Genomic DNA, 19,507 nt, shown 5'->3' with positions numbered 1-19,507 from the left:
CTTTCTTTCTTTCTTTCTTTCTTTCTTTCTTTCTTTCTTTCTTTCTTTCTTTCTTTCTTTCTTTCTTTCTTTCTTTCTTCTTTCTTTCTTTCTTTCTTTCTTTCTTTCTTTCTTTCTTTCTTTCTTTCTTTCTTTCTTTCTTTCTTTCTTTCTTTCTTTCTTTCTTTCTTTCTTTCTTTCTTTCTTCCTTTCTTCCTTTCTTCCTTTCTTCCTTTCTTCCTTTCTTCCTTTCTTCCTTTCTTTTTCTTCCTTCCTTCCTTCCTTCCTTCCTTCCTTCCTTCCTTCCTTCCTTCCTTCCTTCCTTCCTTCCTTCCTTCCTTCCTTCCTTCCTTCCTTCCTTCCTTCCTTCCTTCCTTCCTTCCTTCCTTCCTTCCTTCCTTCCTTCCTTCCTTCCTTCCTTCCTTCCTTCCTTCCTTCCTTCCTTCCTTCCTTCCTTCCTTCCTTCCTTCCTTCCTTCCTTCCTTCCTTCTCTCTCTCTCTCTCTCTCTCTTTCTCTCTCTCTTTCTCTCTTTCTCTCCTTCTCTTTCTCTCTCTCTCTCTCATTTTTTTCTTTCCTTCTTTCCTTCTTTCTCTCCCTCTCTCTCCCTCTCTCTTCCTTTCTCCCTTTCTCCCTTTCTCTCTTCATGCAGCTGAAATGAAAGGGTTCTGCAGCAGCTCATTGGGGTTGGGAAAAAAAAAATCTTTTCATTGTTTCCACAATTGGAAGGAAAAGTAAACACTGGAGAATTTGACAACACTTGTCTGTTTTGGCTCTTTGTTGATGGAGACCAGAGGAGCTACAGGGAAGGATCAGAAGGATTTTAGTGCTGTAATAATTAATGCTGTGGAAAAGCCTACAGGAAAATTGCAGAGCACAGTAACGGCTGCAGGGCTGGGAGGGGGGTGCATAACGGATGAATTGGCTTGGGGTGCAGGGAGAGGCAGAGGGCAGGGAAGGAGCGCTGGGCAGATGAGTCAGTCCCACATGCCATTCATCAGTCACTGCGCACGGAAAAACAGGAATGCTAGGGATGCCAGAAAAATGTGTTATGACTTAAAATCAGATGCACCAACTCTGACACGCTGTAACATCTGAAGTGTTTTGTCTCCATTTCCTCTAGTGGTTTGTTACCAGTATGTTCTTTTACTTCCCAGTCTAGGCAAACTACTTTATTTCAGGAAACTATAATGACCTGCCTTCCTGCCCTACTAGTGATTATCACAGCTGGAATCTGAAACCTTTTAGCACCAGCATGGCTTATTTTAGGCAAGCCAGGAATTATTAACCGACACTGCTGGTTTGCTGCTGTTCTGTGTAGGTAGGTGACAGGAGAGGTGACAGGAGATGGGGTAGTGATACCCAGCTTGAGTTCATAATTCAGAACCACGAGACATCAGACACAGGTGCTCTTCTGTCTGATGTTAAGTGGTTGGAACTGTTCTTTCAGAAGAGACGTGGCAATTTTTCATTTTGCTATAAAATAGGTGAGTGGAGAATAACTCATTCCTGACAAGCGTGAAAGATTGCTAGAAGCAAAGCAGAGTTACGTTCTGCTGTGCTTGAGAAAAGGGATGTTTTGCCTTTGATTTGCGCTTTGGATGAATCTGGATGGATTTCCACGGGGACAACAAACGGCACCTCCTTCCTCCTCTTCCACTCCAGCTGAGGGAGTTAAACTCTGATGTGGTTTCACATAAGCTTTTCCAAAATGATGTTCATGTGCCATTTTAGAGAACAGCATGACTAATTAGTGCAAGCACTTGATCTACTACAAACAATTGGGTTGTTTTTAGACCATGTGTTGTGGCTGTGTTTTACTGCGTTCCAAGACAACTGGAGTTTAAGAAAACCTGGAGGGCCTGATTGGAAAATGTGGCTCAGCTTAACTCTGCAACATTTGGGACAGGAGTGGATGAGGCCACACAGCATGGAGCAGACAAACCTTCGGGAAAATCAAATAAGCAGACGACGTCGAGTCCTCGTAGCGAGGCCATGTGATTCCTCACTCTCGTGTCCATGCGCTGTTAGCGGGGCGAGGACGCCGGCACAGTGGCAGGAGGAATGCTTTGATATATTAATCCCAAAGTGATGCCAGAGCCAGTTCCTCAGCTGCTTCAGCTGATGTAATGCATTGTTTTTGCTGAAGCCATCCTGATTTCATCTGGTTGAAGGACTAACTAGTTCCAACTATTTTTTCGGACAGACGTAGAGGCTGTATTCCCAAATTGAATACATACATTGATCTCTTGCCTGCCTTCCACCCAGGCTCTGAGAATAAAAAGCAGGGGGCATGTAAGGTCTTGTCACTGCAATACCCAAGCGTCCCACAATTTGGAATGGGTTTTATCCCCACAGTACTCAAGGTACAAAACAGGGAGTGGTTTTAGGCTAGGTGGAAGGCATCTATGATGATGTATTTTGAGAAGGCTCTTCTGAAAACAGCCCAGGGCTCTCTTAAAACTTAGCTTTTTTCTTACATGGCAAGAGGGGGAAGCCAAAGGAGGAGAAACAGCCAGATTTTGCAGCTCGCTGTGGTGCTGTGACAGGCTGGGAATAGCAGATAGGAGCGCAGGTAGCAAACAGCAGACCGTAAGAGGCTGTCTTTGTGAGCCAGGCACAGCAACCGGTTGCTGTTCGACAGCCTAGGGTAGGTTTGGCTCCTTGCGACTACAGCTGCTGTGGAGCTGGCTTCACTTTGCTTCGTGCTGAAACACTCTGAGCCGTGGCGTGCCTGCTGCTAATGAGATTAGGTCCGCAGAGGCTGCACTGAGCGAGTGCCCATTTTTAGTCCCAGGTGGGCAGTTTTCAGGGAACTTGGTGACTGTTTGCAAGCTGCAGGTAAGTTCCCTGCCTGGCACAGCACTGGAGAGTTTGTATGTGTTGGTCTGGGTGAAGGCTGGCTTACATCCCCCCAACAGGAGCATCAGTGGGGCCAGGACAACGTCTCTGGGGCTGTTGCGGTGTCAGCCGTGATGGATATTCCTGTCCCAAATTTAGTGGCAGGGCAGAGAGCCTGTGGTGTTTGCGTTAGTGCTCATTAAGGCAGACAGACTCTCAGTATAGTGCTTACCACAGACTTAACGTACTTCACCCCAGCTACCCAAAAATTGCTTTTGGATGCATGTCCAAAACTTTGTCAAGGAAACTCTGATTTCCAGACTACAAATATAGATGTCCTGTTTAGCTGTAGGCTTTTGTGCTAACTTGCCTCTAAGCTTTACGTAGCATCATCCCCACCCCTTTTCTCCAAAATAGTTTATAGAAAATAGATACAGTTGTTCTGCCTTTGTCTAGACAAGCCAACCCCTTCTCACCTCAGGAAAGGTCCTTCTGCTGCTTATCCTAGGAGCTTTCCTCTCTACAACTATTCAAGTTTGAGTTCTTAACAAGGAAAAGCAGACTTGAAGGCACTGTTTTAGGTAAGGTCTTGTGAATAATTGTGCAATGGTATAAATATTTGCATTGTTAGAGCCTTACCTGAAGTACCCTAACATTAAATGTAATTCTTTAGTGTCTGTGTTGTGATGGTGGCACACAACAAACTTGTGACCACTTTATGACCCCAGAACTTCTTCCTCTTCCCTCATTTACAGCAGATGAGATCATGAATTTAGTCCTTGACATGATATTTGCTGTCTGCTTGATTTCATTCCACTTGTTTCTTAAGTCCTTAAACTCCTCCTATTCTTGTATGACTTTATCCTCCTTTATTGGCGGTGCTTCATAACACGATGTCATCAGCATGTTTCATTAGTGTTGTCCTACTTGTGTCAGGGTGCTAATGAAAATATTAAACGAAATCAACCCCAAGCTTAACCTTTGAAAAACTCCCTCCAAAGGAAGATTATTCTTCAACCTTGAAAGGGATCCAATTCTGAGACCTCAAGATCCCCAAAGTGGCATCTTCAGTGTCCTGTGAAAAATTTACAGATGAAAAGCTCTCCCTCATGACATGTCAAGGTGACTAGAGGAAGGCCATAAGTCATTGAAGGGTTTTGGCAAGATGTAGACAACAAATAAGCCCTCTTCAGAAAAAACCCCACATGTTTGGTATTCCAATGAAGTTGCTGTCGATAAAGAGGCAACAAGATAATCATCTGCTGCTGTTGTGGGATTTTTTTTTTTTTTCCCCTAGTCCTCCTAAAGCTTGGCTTGGAAGCCCACCACTTTACGGACTGTATTCTCCTTGGCCAACCCAAGCTCATGGATCTCTTTTCTGGACCATCTGGGAAGGCAGTTATCAGTCACAGCTTTGCTGTGACGAGCTGCTGTGTAACTAGGCTAGACAGAATGAAGTCAAGCAAGGTTCCTAGTGTGCCAGAGCTCTGCTGATGCAAACAGCAACTCTGCTGACTTGAACAGATGATAAAACAGTAACGAATCTCATCCGGACAAAATCTGCATGGACATTACCAGTCCTCTGAGCCCAGTCTTGACACTGCCTAAATGTGGCAACAACATCTGAATGCTTTTCCCAGGAGGTGTGATTTGCTGAAGAGGATCATTGTGGGCTCCTTAGGAGGTCTAATAAAGTACAAGCCCTTTAGTTGTTCCACTGTTCTATTTTTTTTTTTTTTCCTCCTGCTCTATTTCAGTGCCAGCACATACTTGTCTGTGATGTAATTTTTTTCCATTAATAAATCCACAGGTCCTGCTGGATACCACTATTATGTTTGCAAAATGTTACAATGCTAATGGAGCTCTGCTTATTTCACGTATCTTGACAGTATGAAATATTGGCCTCCTAAGCATAGATTTTCCAAGGTATTTAAGCGTTCCACTCTCCTTGGACTAATGGACATCTTGTTAAAGCTGTCAGGCTTCAATTCTGGTTTGGCAGACGCCATGACCTTATGGTGAAGCAGAGAGTTGCCCTTGTGTTTTCTTTTAACACGGTCAGCTAGCCACTGGATTCCCCTGTCCCAGGGCTTGCTGCTAATAGACATGTAATCGTGTTTTGCTGCACAGAATATAAAAACATCCATTTTATTATGTAAAAATGGTCTGTTGGGTACCCCAGCAGCAGCAATTTTGACAGCTGATTGCTTGTTCTGATCCTCAAGAGTGAGGTTTTACAAGATGGCTTGGTTTAAGAGCAGCACAGAGGGAAAATTTTGTCTTTGGGGTGTGCTCTGCACCAAACAGCCTCCTTGTACACAAGATATTGGAGAATGAGGTACGTATTATGCACTTAAAATAGAGCCCTTTAAAACTGGCACAAGATACTTAGTCTTGTCCGAGTATCATTAATCACAGTTATGACTCTCAGACAAAATGAGCCTCGACTTCATGTTTCTTGTTAAAATAAGAAATGTGCATTTCTGTACTTCATTTTCAACTGCACTCACTGCACTTCGTAGCGTAGCCAAAACTAACGTGTTTGAATCATTATTTCATATTTATTTGGACAAATTCTGTATGTATAATATTTTTATAACAAGATAGCTTATTTTGACTATATTAAAAGAAAAAAATTACTACACATGTCTGGAATGCAAGACAAAAGAAGGATTTCTTACACTGCAGTGGACGTTCAATAAGTGATCTGAAATCTGACTGCAGTCACCCAATAGCTTCTCTTACAATTTCTCTGCTTTATTTTTTTAAAATTTCTTTCTTTCTTTTTCTTTCTTTCTTTTTCTTTCTTTCTTTCTTTCTTTCTTTCTTTCTTTCTTTCTTTCTTTCTTTCTTTCTTTCTTTCTTTCTTTCTTTCTTTCTTTCTTTCTTTCTTTCTTTCTTTCTTTCTTTCTTTCTTTCTTTCTTTCTTTCTTTCTTTCTTTCTTTCTTTCTTTCTTTCTTTCTTTCTTTCTTTCTTTCTTTCTTTCTTTCTTTCTTTCTTTCTTTCTTTCTTTCTTTCTTTCTTTCTTTCTTTCCTTTCTTTCTTTCTTTCTTTCTTTCTTTCTTTCTTTCTTTCTTTCTTTCTTTCTTTCTTTCTTTCTTTCTTTCTTTCTTTCTTTCTTTCTTTCTTTCTTTCTTTCTTTCTTTCTTTCTTTCTTTCTTTCTTTCTTTTTCTTTCTTTCTTTCTTTCTTTCTTTCTTTCTTTCTTTCTTTCTTTCTTTCTTTCTTTCTTTCTTTCTTTCTTTCTTTCTTTCTTTCTTTCTTTCTTTCTTTCTTTCTTTCTTTCTTTCTTTCTTTCTTTCTTTCTTTCTTTCTTTCTTTCTTTCTTTCTTTCTTTCTTTCTTTCTTTCTTTCTTTCTTTCTTTCTTTCTTTCTTTCTTTCTTTCTTTCTTTCTTTCTTTTCTTTCTTTCTTTCTTTCTTTCTTTCTGTCTCTCTTTCTTCCTTTCTCTCTTTCTTTCTTTCTGTCTCTCTTTACAAAGCCCTCTCAAATAGAAGCTTTTGGACATACACCTGTCTAGCATAAGCCTCAGTTTGGCTGTAACACTAAGCTCCTCTAAGGTTTTCAGCCAGTGAGGCAAACAGCACTGATGCAAATCTTACTGCACCACTGAACTGGAAATTCCATGCACGGATACAGTGATGCAGCTGCACAGGTGGCTGAAATCCCTGGGTAACATGGACCTAAAAATAGGGCACTGTCCCACCTCTTTAGCCAGAATTCCTCAAAGGGCAGGGGCAAATGCAAGGATAAGGGCTCAGGGAATGAGTTATGCAGAGCCTGAAAGGGTGATAGTGCTAAGCCAGGTCTTGCAGAGGTGAGGTTGGAGCTGAGGCAGCTGAAGGAGGTAAGCCTGTGGGATATCGAGGAGAGCCAGGCGCAGCAAGGCTTTGCCTCTGTAGCAGAGTCAGAGCTCACTTTTAAGGCCCCTGTGCTGCTTTGCGGAGCAGGTGCTTTTTTTTTGCACTTGTGTGTGGTCAGAGTAAGCTTGATGCCAAATCTTGGGATGTGACACACTTGTTTTTAATGCCCAACTAAGGTGGGGAACTCATCTATCTGCTTCTGCTGACAAAAAAATCATTTGTTTCTTGTAAAGTTATATAGTCCCAGGCGTAAGAAGCAGTATCAATGCAATACCACTACCCAGTCGTCAGAGGAGCCACGCTTCCCAAAACAACTGTAACGTGAGTTGTGAGTGCACGCACAGCCCAAATGCTGTCTGAAAAAAAGACTGCTCTAAGTCTTGGCTGCTCTAAGAAGGTTGTAGACATTGAATAAGAGCTGGAGTGATGGTAGGGTAAAGGAGGGGGTGGGATTTGAGTTCCCTCTTGAAAATAGGAGAAAACTGCCAAAAAATGGAGGACTTCCTGGTCAGGCTGCAGATCCCAGAGCTGAGAAGGGAACTTGCCCGGCGGGGTGGCTGCTCAGCAGGGCTTCATTAGGAGCTTTCAATTACTTATCTACTCTGGAGTCAACAGCTGCACCTCAAAGGCCTGGGCAATCTCCTGAAAAGTTCGGACCCCAACGTTTCCACGCGCGGTGCTGGCGGGCACCATGCTGCGGAGGAGCGGAGGGCCATCGCACGGAGACAGTCGCTTCAGCACCGGCACCAGCTATAAATAGGCACCTCGATGTCACTTGTATAAAAAGCAGCAAGTGAGAATTAAATAGTTTCTGAAGAACGACTACCATCCAGGGACTGATGGAGGGCATCTATACCCTTTTGGGGAAAGAGAGTCTGCTAAAGTTAGGTGTTTTTTTTTTTTTTTTCTTTTTCTGATACAGCCACCAGTTGCTTTATACTCTCATGGGAAGGGATGATATATTAAACTGCCTGACACAGTTTTGAATTTGTGGATGACCCAGATCTTGGTTGCTGTATACGAAAACTGCAAGATAAATGTTGGGCTGACCAGAGCAGGCAAGCGTTGCCTTTTACCCTTATCAAGTTTGAATCAGTGGTAAAATTAAGTCCTAAAGATTAAATGCAGCTTGCTGGTCTTTCTCAGTGAAGGGGTGGGTGGGTTTTGCAGCCCTATTTTCTGTCACGTCTGTGTAACACGTTTGGTGTCCTGAGCTTGAGAGACTTTCAATTCCTATGTAAGGAATTATTGTGAAAATTGAGGTGCAAGGGCTGTGACAGGAATCCCAGAGAAGACATGCTCCTTGTCAGTGTGAATTAATTAAGCACTGATGTGTTTGACACTAGAATTAATCGCGTCCCCTGACACGGACAAGGAAAATTCATGGTTGAAGGGTTCCCACAAGGGTTATGAGGCCAGGTGATGGTGTTGGGGAGACAGGTTTCTGGCGCACTGCCGCCGTATTTGTGGCAGCAAAGCGCACACACCCCCCCACCCCAGGTTTACAGCTGGTGATATTCTGGCATCCGTTTCCTCGATTTCAGGGAAATTTTCTTCAGCTTTGTGGACAAGAGGCCTCGGGAGGGCAGGCCGCCGGGGAAGGAGTCCCCAGCCAGGCTGCCCACAGCCGGGGGAGCTGCTGTGGAGGAAGGGGGGCGAGCAGACCGCCCGCTTTTCGGGAGGGTCGGTGAGGGGGGGAGGCGGCGCCCGGCCCGGCCCCTCAGGGCGGGGGGCGGCGGCGCATGCGCGGGGCGGCGGGAGGCTGGGGGGGCGGTGACGGCCGGGCGCTTCTCGCCGGCGCTGGCGGGCGGTGGCGGCCGGTGGTGGAGGAGGAGGAGGAGGAAGAAGAGGAGGAGGAAGAAAAAGAAGAAGGAGCGGGTCCGCCATGGGGACTCAGGGGGCCGGGCGAAAGCGGCTGCCGAACCGGGAGCGCCTGACGGCGGAGGACGATGCGCTCAACCAGATCGCCCGTGAGGTGAGTGGCAGGAGGCGACATCTCCCCCCCCCCCCCCCCCGCCATCTCCCCTTCATCCCCCAACCGCCGCGCACGCGCCCCCGCCACCCCGGGCGACAGGCTCGGCGGCGGTTCAAGGGCAGGTGGGTGGAAAGGCGAAATAATAAAAATCGCATTCATCTCGTCGTTGTCCGGCCCGTTTTATGATCTTGGGGCACAGCTTCGGTCTGAAGCGCTTGAAAGCCCTCATCCGTGAGGGAAACGGCGTAACGGTGCCAGCCCGGGCAGAAACCCCTCCCTGCTGCAGCCCCTCCGTGAGGGGAAATTGTCTCCCGCTGCTGGGGCTGTGTTAATGACTGAGAACCAGAAAACAGGCCACTCGGTTTTTTTGTGGATACATACAAATGAAAAAAAAAAAAAAAATATATATAAGCCAGCAGGCTGCAAGGTGATGCTAGATGTAGGCATAAGTGTACAATCTAACTTGGAAACTGGCTTATATTTAATGTTAGGCTTGCTGTTTGCTAGGCACTGCATTGTACTTGATCTGACTTGAAACAGTTAAAGCCAGCTGATGGCTGGCATTTTACCTCCTTATTCTTACAGTTGCATTGGCTCAGGGGTGAATAGGGTGGCATGAATTTGGTTCCTACGTTTACTAACGCTGACACAGGTTGTTCGGCATCCTTCCTTCCACAGCCTTCCAGTGAGGGAGATGGGCAGGCCCAACCCGAGATTGGGATAAGTGGCTGTGGGGTTGTTCTTCACCTCATCTAAGCTGATCCGATGCTGGCCGCTGCTGAAGGTGGCCATCCTCTTCCCCTAGCATGGGTTATGCGTGTCTCCTCCCTGCCTCATGTTGGTCTGGCCCCAACCAAGGTGGGTTGCAGGATAAATTGCTCTTCTAGAAGAAATTTCAGTGTCTTGATTTCCCTTCCTGAATCACAGTGGGAGCTGATGAATGCTGATGTGCAGCTTATTTTTGGTGGCAACTGGCTGTTAGATTGAGTTAGCAATAACATTGTACACCTCGGATATTATCACTAATGGCAGCCCTGGCATGGAAAGCCTTTACTGTTGTGTACCATTTTGAAGTGGTTTGTAGCATCTTTGAAATACATGCAGTAGACTAATTTCTGTGTGAGTGATTTGGATAGCATGTTTCTAGAAGTCAGATTTTTGTGGCAGTATGATGAGAAGATGAGAAAAATCCTAGGGCTGGAGTTTGAGGTAGGAGGACAAGAATGTCTCATGTCCTAGACATTAGATAACAAGTAAGAGTGATTGTGCTATTAGAGTTAGAGTCATTATAACATCCTAGGAATTGCTTCATGATGAGAGTTTAAATTCCACAACTGTCCTGGCTGTGCTGTCATTAGATGAAGGAAAACCTCAATCCATAACAGGGCGCCTAGGTTGTCCTTCTCTGTTGCACATTTCTCTCCTGCTTTCTTTAGCTTATATACTGCTTTTCACTGTATTGCATGGTGGTTTGAGGCCTCAAATATTGTGTTGTCTGTTGTTTTGTTTTTTTTTTTTTTTTTTTTTTTTTTCTTCTGGGGATTGTTTAAAGGACAAATTCATTTGGTCAAAAAGCCCATGTCTTTTATCTTTTCCCTTGAGTGCTAAAACTGTGAACTGCCAAGTTCAAGGTTCAGCATTTTCCCATATTATCTTAACTCTTTGCATTGCTCTGTCTTGGATTTTATGCACTTATAATAGTTTTGTTGTTTAGCTGCCTGTTCTCCATACAAGGGATCCCAGATGAATCCTTCTGTATGATTTAAAGAACTCTTAAAATATAAAGTAAGCCTTTTGCCTCCTCCTAATAAAGATGTTGAGTGTCTTTGTGTTAAGAAGGGTACCAGGCTCACAGACACTTTGGCTGTTCCAGCCTTCCTCTCAGGTATTTAGACAAAGCTGAGACATAGGCATGTTGCGTTTGTGCATAGGTTTTCCCTCTTCTCTTTCCTTTGGTCTTCCTTTGTTACCATGAAGATGCAGGTGCTTGCGAGTTATTAACAGATTCTGGGATCTCCTTTTGCTGTGTTCATATGGGAGCCTAAAAAAACATCCAGAAGAGGTTTATCCATATAGGTACTTTTTTACCTTGGGATCTCTGGGAGTGAATTGAAATGTGTGCATCTTCTCTCTCCTTTTGGTTTTCCTCCAGAAGGATTGTGCTGCTTTGACACTTTCCAGTTTTATTTTGTAACTGTCAGAATATCTTGAAAAGTCAATAGTTCATGTTATACTACGTGCTTCTATAAGGACACATCAAGACTTGTAAAAACTCTCTTAAACTCCTGCCATTTGAATCATAAATATTTTTGAATTTGCAACCAGGATGTCTTGCTGTGTATGTACAATCTTGCATGGACCAAAAGAGATCCTCGCATAGTGAAGAAGGCAGTCCTCGCCCCCATGGGCTGTGAGAATGGTCTTAAGAGGAAGTAACTAAGCAAGTGGAAGGAAATTGTAAAAGTGAAGCATATTGTAGTAACAGGGTTTTAGTAGCAGTATGAGTTGTGTTGAGCAAGAGTAGTAAGTTTTAATGTTAGAGGAAGTTTCTGAACTAGATCTGTTGAGAGCAGAGGTAGAAGGTACAGTTACTGTAAATCACCTTGCCCGTCAGGGAAGAGTAGTACTGTACCACTAAACCTGGCTGTTGAGTTTCTGATTTACATGTCAATTAAATCGATGCAAATATGCAAATACAGTTAACATAAGAACATGGTGTTCCGAGTTTCTAATGGACACAGATGACTGCCACTCAGGATTTGCTGTAAGCACACCTAGCTTGTATTGCCGAGGTTATTTTTTTCCAGCTGTCAGCTCTTACAGATGAGAGCGAAGCTGATCAATGATAGGCTTGTCCGCTTTCAGACTCATGTTGACGCCAGTAGATTATTCTGTGTTTAGGTCAATGGAAACTTTTGGGCTATTTTATTCCTCTCTGTGAATACATGCCAGCAGTGTTTGCAAAATCTAGCAGTTTGATACTCCTCGCGATCTGTGCCAGCACAGCCAGCAGTAATCGTGTATGTGTGCTGTGCAGGCATCTGCCCGTTCCCTGGGGCTGGGGTACCCCTGCTTCGGGAAGGCAGAGTCCTGGGCTGCTGAGCCTTACTGGGACTGGCCTCCTGCTTTTTTCCTGCTGGGGTTAGATGGGTTTGATGTGATAACTTGAGACGTTGTTTGTAGGGGAATATTACTTTTTTTTTTCCTAACTTCCCCTATGCTCTTTGCTAGCTACAGTAATAGTTAAGTGTTACATGAGCAGAAAGAATTTTGCAAATCCAATGAGGATCTGCTGTCTGTGTAAATGAAATATTTCTCTTTCAAGCAGATAATATTAGTTACTGGTTTTTGTTTTCTTGAATGAACAAGATCAGGGTAAATTTCTTGTTTTTATTAGGAAAGCCATTTATATCTTGTTTTGCTAATGTTTTACAAACAGATATGTGTTATACTGCTCAGAAAAACAATCCTGCCTTGTGTCATCTCTGTGATGGATAGAAAAGAGAAGATTTCTAGCAATTTGCACAGTAGAACTCTTTAGCTAGTAATTAATTAGAAGTTATTATTTAAAGCAACATAACTTTAATTTTACTGTTAAAGGAAATAATGTTACCACGGTTGCTTCTTCAGTCTTTGTACACTGTATGTCACTTTCAGAGTTTCAAGAACTGTCACCTACATACTTACACATACAAAATCATTATTTTTTTAAATAACTGACATGATCAGTTTATAGACCGTAAATTTGATTGTTTCACTGAAGCTTTTAGTTTGGGCATTGACTTGCATTCTTAGTGATTCAAATATTGGGCTGTTACACTCCTATGAAGGAGCAGAAAGTGTAGCTGATTAGAAATAGCTCAAAATGCAGGTGAAACCAGCCCGCCAGCTTTACTGGTTATGGTAAGAAGGCACTAAGTAACTTCAAAAGCCTAAATTGGAGTTTCAGGACTAGTGAAGAGATTCTGTGATCACCATCTGTGGAATCTTAAAGGCCTGGCTTTTGAATTGAGGGCATAATTTGGGGGAGAATTCTCTGGGTTATACAACAATTTGGTTGACTTGCATAAATAGAGATGGAAACAATTTGGTAAAGGTCGAAGCTAAAACAAGAAGAATGGATATTTATATATAGAAATGCAAGCCACACAAGCTTTCTTGAACCGTTATGTAAACCAGAGCACTGAAGGTAGCATGTTTCTGAAGGATGTACTAGGTAATGCCTGTGTAAGGTCTGTGTGCATCGTTAGTATAGCGGTGGAACTTTTTTGAGCAGTATTTGGCATTAGAGATGCATGAAGACTTGTGTAAGCCAGATAAATATTCCAAGAGAAACCATTAGAAACAGTCTGGTTTATGTAACACCAGTTGCTCATACTTGACTTATTTTTTCATTTCACTACTTTCCGTCTTTATGAGCATTAACATGTCAGCTCAAGAGAACAAATGATCTGAAAAAGCATGTTTGGCTGTAGGTCTGTCTTCTAGAATAGAAAGTTATGAAAGCAAGGGATGCTCATGAAGGCCTTGACTCAGCCCGGTTGACCTAAATATAGGAAGGAAGGAGGACTTTGTAGGCAATGCTTGCCAGTAGGGTGTGGAGAATTGTTCCAAAATTGAGATGATTTTCTGTAGCAAATGTGCTTTTCTTCGTCAAACATTCCTTTTTCCTAATGTTTTACGTCTTTATATCCAACAAATGGCATTGGCATCACTTACAGTCTTTCCCATAGGAAATGTGTGAAGGAACAGCTTTGAGTGGTTTAAGAAGCAAGTCAAAAATCTTAAGACCCATCTCATTTTAGTTAAATGGGTGATTGTAGCCTGTCTCCCGACGCAGTCTGCCTCACAGTATGCCTACTGCAACTTGGAAATAATTAGTTGCCTGTTTTTGTGTCCGTGCCTGGCCTGAGTCCTCTTCAGCTGTTCTCTTGCTGTCCGAGGAAACAGCTGTTTAGGAACTGTGACTCCTATTTCAGTCAAGCAGGAGACTACTGTTAGGATTAACAACATGGGAAGCCCAGCCTTTTTCTTTGCAAGCCCAGATGCTGAGCTTGTCTGCAGGATGTAATACTAATCATTACCTCATCTAGAAGGATGTTTTTCCAGGCCCGTTGCTGAATAAAGTTGGAACTCGAGTGTGCTTGCATGGCTTTCAACACTGTTTAGTTGTTTATGGTTTTGGGGGGTTTTTTGGTGTGTGGTTGTGTTGTGTTTTTTTTTTTTTTTTTTTTTTCTTTTTTTCATCCCTTGGTTGTAAGGAGCATAACCCACATAGCATTTTGGGCTTGTGAAACAAAGTATTTGTCCCACCTGTCAAGTCAGCAGGTTGCCAGGAGCAGTGAATCTGTCTAGCTAGACATAAGCACTCATAGGCAAACCTTAAAATAGCAGCTCTGAAATATCAGCTGTTGTCTCACTTGTGTTGAATTACTTTTTTGCGGGAGAAGTTGACTATAGGAATGGGGGTGTAGGGGGAAGGGAACTGCAGTAAGCCGAATTGTTCTTCAGATAGTTGTAAGGTGGCTTTGAGAGTGGTGGTGGTTTTTGGTTTTATTTTGTTTTGTTTTGTTTTTTTTTTCTCAGAAGCATCTCAGGTATTTGAGAAGGGAAGGTGCATGGCCATTTCATTGTGGAGCTTTCTCTGCCTCTAGCATTATCTGGTGCTTTTGCTCATCACTCTGAATGTATTAGAGATGAGTAGCTGGCCTTGCACAGTTGAAAAATAGTTGATGTTTTGGCTTTCATCACACAGTAAAGATGAGGGAAGTCCTTAAGGGTTTCTTATGGGAAGACATCTGTAACCATGTACTCCCAAGACACTCTCCTTTTCTTTTACCTCCTTGCAGTTAGGGAACAAGAAGTAGGCTGTAGAACTTTCCCAACTAAAGCTGGAAAGATAACTGGTGTGTGCATTGAAATGAGAATATTACATCAGGTAAAAACGTATTTAAAAAGCATCCATATGGGTAGGCTTGGTCTTCAGTTTTGCAAGTTAGTGTTGGTCTATTCCTGGTGAATGCATTTTTCATACTGTGGGTAGCTGAGATGAGGTGTTGTGACACAGATCACTGCAGTTTGAGGTTACTGTGATGGCTAGATTCCAGCCTGGCATCTTTGCACATAATTTTGTTTTAAACTCTTAAAAGTAAGATTCTGTCAGGTAAATTGCTGCTGGTGAAGAGCTGCTGTATGCTGCTTCATCCTCTACCCTGTGAGTAGTGCAGCCTCTTACAGGAGAATGAGACTGACAGTAATCTCTTAATTAAGTAGTCTGATGTGCTGGAGCTCATTTATGGGTACTCTTAGATATTTTGGTGATGGAGAATCATCAATGTTGCTGGTAGATAGCAAGAAATGTATGGCAGCTCTCAAAGGCCTGGTTGTAGAAGCTTTAACTGTTGAATTTAAAGCTTGGTGTGGCATAATAAATACTAAATAAGGCAATACATCACTGGTAGGAATTTGGAGGTTTTAATTACTTAGGAGGAGCTGATCTAGTTGCTGTGCAGTGCTTGTGGTGTGTAAATGACTTCAGGTAGGTGAATGACCATGTGACATAATTTTTCTTTATGAAAATATGGAAGTTCTGATCAGGCTGTTAAAAACTACAGATTTTTGGAGGCCAGAGAGAGAGTACAGTAGTCATGTATTCAGAGGCTGGGAAAGTTTGCACAGAAGTAATACTTCCACGTTGGCAGGAATGTGCCACAACTCTGACCACTGTACTAGTTTGACAACTGTCCTTACCTAGAGTGCTCGCTGGTTAGATGTCAGCACCAGAGACATCTCCTATGTGTATTTGGTTGGATTTATAATTCTGTCTTTAAACTTAACGAAGTGGTATGAAGTGTAGAGGGCAGTGTGAAGGGCAAAGTTTGGGAAGGGTTTCCTGATGGGCAGAGTTAGGAGCAGTTTTATGGCCTAACTAGCTGAGAGTATTGGGTGTTGAGAGAGGAGAAGACGTAAGCTAACTCTGATTAATGCTGTTTCCAGAACTGAGGGTTGCTTGTTTTGGGATGTGGATGTACGCCTAAACCAAAAACTGGGCAAAAAGGAGTGTATCCCTGGTTAAATGAAGTGGTGTCTCCCCAGGATGGATTTGACTCGCACTTCAGCATCTAGCCTGCAATTCTGTTCTATGTTCCTTCATCCCTTCAGTGTTTCATGTTTTCCTGTAAATTAATTTCCAATACAGCGTGTGCTACTTTAGGGTGTGGAATTCTGAAGGGAGAGGTGGTTGTCTTAAAATCCTTTGGAAAATGTTTGGTTTTCTTGTCAGACATAAAAATTTGAAAGTTTTAATAAAAGTGGTTACTTCTGGGTTAAGGAAGGATGGATGTTTTGGGTATTGAGTGTAATTGCACATAAAGAGCACAACTCTGGTCTAAAACTTCGAGTGACTAATTTTGACTTGGAAGCTCCACTGAATAGATTGAAATAACTTGTTAATTTAGAGACTTAAGATACTGTTTTGTGCCAAGAAAAATGTGTGTCTGAGCTAATTGCTCATTAAAAATTTCTGACCTAGAACTGGAAAGTTGTTTGCTTCGTGATGTACTTCCAGTAAAATATCCTGGGTGTGATCTGAAGGGAGGCGGATTTGTTCAGTTGCATCTGCTTTGCCCTTCTGCATGCCTGTGAGCCAGCAGCTTGGCATGGGCTGTGGTTTTATCCACCTAAATACGCCCTCAGCATTTAAGAGTTGAGCTGGAGACAGCAAACAGGGAAAGTGATCTGACAGTGCCAAATCCAAGCTGTGTTCCAGTCTCGGATGTGTCGAGGAAGTGTCTTCATTTCCTATGGCTTCTAGCTCCTTGCTGGTTCATCACCGCTCCTTGCTCCTTCCTGCACGCTGCTTTTGTGTGCAAGATGAGAGTTTCTTTTGTGATACAGCTTAATCCTGATGCTATACCTGCAAAACCACTGGATGCCTTCTAGTTCTTTGATGCCCCATGAGCTCCTGTGCTCTTTGAGAAAATACTTAGATTTTATTTTTGTATTATATGTTGCTGTACAAGAAATCAGAACCTTTAGTAAACCAAAATTGCCAGGTGCATCACCACTGCTGTGTTCCTATTTTTAATACATGGTAATTAGGTAGGGCAGTGCTTGTTGTCATTGGCACATGAAGAAATGCAAAAACAATAGTTAAGTTTCAGAGCAACAATTTTCTTTCCTCTTAGCTGTTGGAAGGTTTATGTGAATGACAGTGGACTATTCAATTTGTATTTGAACTTCTAACAAAGAAACAAGCACAGTGGTACCTCCAGCTGCTTCTGGCTTCCTCAGAAGTAGATTTTTCCTCAAAAGTTGGATTTTTCCTACTGTAGCATCATTACTTGCAGTTCTTAGATGTAATTAGTGTCAGATTGATTTATCTTTCCCAGAACGGAAAGCTGACTGGAAGCGAGGTCCACAAAACCAGTTTATTTGCGTGCTTACTGGTTTAGCTGGTTGGTCAGTGACTTGTGTTTTAATATTGCCCGCAATGAAGTGATGATGCCTCTGTCCTGAGTGGTCCCACTGGTGACTCTTTGCAGACCATTCTCACAATTCCACAGATGCCTTGAGCACAGACAGGGAACGTAAAAGAGTAATGTTTCTTCCCTCCCAGTCTCTGCTCTTGCATATCTTGTGACCTTTCCCTTTGCCAGTATCTGATTTAAATTTAATACTGTTTTTTTTTTTATTTGCTTTCCTCTCTTGAGTACTTCCTATGTCCCAAAATATCCTTTCTCTAATCCCATATTTGAATACCAAATTTAGTCGAGTCTGTCTCTTCTGTCTGCTTTTGCCAGCCTCTACCAGTAGACAGAAACGAAACACAGGAGTGTCTGGCATGCTGAAAGCTGTGTCAGGACTTGAAAATTGTTCCCTCAGGTCAGATGGATTTCAGGCATCCCCACTTGGGTCTTCTAATTATGGAGAGTTTATCAGCTAACGTACTAGGATGACAGGAGAACAAGGAAAGGCTCTTGGTGTGTTTCACATGCAGAAAAATCTCTGGTCTCCTATCAGACTCTTGTAGCTTTACATTTTTTTCCTTTTAAAACATACACCGCTTTAGATTCAGGTATTTCACATATGACTGTTTATACTGGTGCCAATGAACTACAGTCTTCGTATGGAAACATGAAATTGTATTTGCTTTTGCTGACGAACAGTAAATGATAACAGGCTACTGTTTTTTTTCATCTATGTAATTGTTTCTTGTTTCTGAAAACTTGAAGTTCTTTCCATTCAGTTGGTAGGAAAATAGTAGATATAACTTTACGTGCTTTTAGAAAATAAGTTGGTTTAAATTTGAACGCTTGACAGCCCCTTGCTTTGCTGTGCAACTGTGCATTTCCTATAAGCTGTTTTCTTTAAAATGTCTGTTCTCCCATATGAAATGTGCATGTGCTGGTCTTGATTTTCTATCTTTGCTGAATGAGTTGCTGAGCTCTAAGAGGATTTACATTGACAAATATGTTGAATCAGCATCTGTTGAAAATTGAAGTGGGCTTTTGGGACATTTTTTGTGGAACCCAAAGGTCATGCTATTCCATTGTCTATTAAATATGAAATTTAAATCTGCTCTGATGTGAAATGAGTACATTGAAACAGTGATGTGACCTAACCTTTACATGAACTGTGGAGGAATCTAGGGGCTCTGGGAAATAGTATGCTTGTGTGTGGATACAAGGGATAATGTTGGTATATGTAGAGAATGTTAGTGTTTTATTTATAGAGGGTTACACAGTGTTTTTAGTAATATTTGTACATTCTTGTCTAATTACCCTGGGGAAGAAAAAAAAAATCATTATTCGGTGAACTAGAGCAAGTGAAGAAAGGTTTTCTGTATGTGCTGATGAAATGCTTTTGTATCACTGATGGAATAAATATATACTGTCAGACTTAACAATTTTAAAGCTAGCAGAAAGGCATCTGCTAACCCAGAAGTTGTCTAACCAAGCAATCTACAAATTTAGCATTGGAGAATAAACATCAATGGGTTTATAGTGAGCTATGCTCTTACAGCAATCTATCCTTTTTTTTTTCTTTTTTTTTCTCTCGGGGGTGGGTGACAACGGGGGAACACTCAAATGTTCAACCTGTTAATACAGAAGCAAGCTTCTTGGAGATCTGCATTACCTAGAGTTGCTTCTCTGAGGTCTGATACCTGGGCTGCTGGCATAACAGGTCTGTTCTTTTCAGTCTTCACACTATCAAATCAATACAGTGTGCCAATAAAAAGTCTAATATCTTGGATACAAGCTCGGTGAATACAGCGATTTTTGGTATAAAAACCTGATGTATAACATTTCTAAGATTTCTTGGTGCACCTCAGGATCTGGTAGTAAACCTTAAGGGAATTGGGTTTCCACTGTAATTTCCTCTAATAGAATGTGATTCCCAAAGGGCTGAGCTTTTGCTGCTGATTTATCCCATTCTCTCACTGCTTCTTGTTACTTGCCATTTTTCAAACACAGCTGTTCCCCACATGCTGATTGTGTCAATCAGTTAGTTTAGTGTTAAATAGACTGTGAGACTGAGGATAAAGTTATATTTTTTTTCTGCTGTTAGAGAAAAAAGGAGCAATCAAATAAAGAATCTGACCAGGGGAGGGCTGCCCCTGTTCTATGCTGTTGATGTATTCCAAGTGGCATTCTTTGATTTCAAGAATTCCAATAAATAGCAGTGAAAGTCTCTTTTGTTGCACAACTAAACCAGGTGTGTGTAGCCTTGTTAGGGTGTTTCACACTGAAGTCCTTTGCTATTGAGGGTTAGGACACAGATTCTCCAAGTAATCCATTATAGCCCAGACCCAGTTTGGATGCAGTAATCCTGTCCCACCCCCACACAAAAA

At 42.3% G+C, this 19,507-nt stretch overlaps 1 protein-coding gene across 17 annotated transcripts in view; it reads left to right on the top strand.

The window, feature by feature from the left end:
- Positions 1-8,461: 8,461 nt before the first annotated feature.
- LRRFIP1 (LRR binding FLII interacting protein 1) overlaps positions 8,462-19,507 on the top strand; it is a 114,389-nt gene continuing 103,343 nt past the window's right edge. For 16 of the 17 annotated variants that reach the window (XR_006164512.1, XM_042783802.1, XM_042783801.1 and 13 more), the window contains exon 1: positions 8,462-8,655. Coding sequence is in view for 16 of the 17 variants with exons in the window: in XM_042783802.1 (XP_042639736.1) it covers positions 8,566-8,655 (90 nt within the window). In the remaining variant the exon portion in view is untranslated. The remainder of the gene's footprint in view (positions 8,656-19,507) is intronic. The other variant, XM_042783799.1, reaches the window with a different exon arrangement.

This window comes from Tyto alba, unplaced genomic scaffold (genome assembly GCF_018691265.1).
Source record: "Tyto alba isolate M040663 unplaced genomic scaffold, T.alba_DEE_v4.0 Super-Scaffold_7, whole genome shotgun sequence".
NCBI lineage: Eukaryota > Metazoa > Chordata > Aves > Strigiformes > Tytonidae > Tyto > Tyto alba.
Note: the sequence above shows the minus strand (reverse complement) of the source record. Positions and strands in the feature narration are given on the sequence as shown.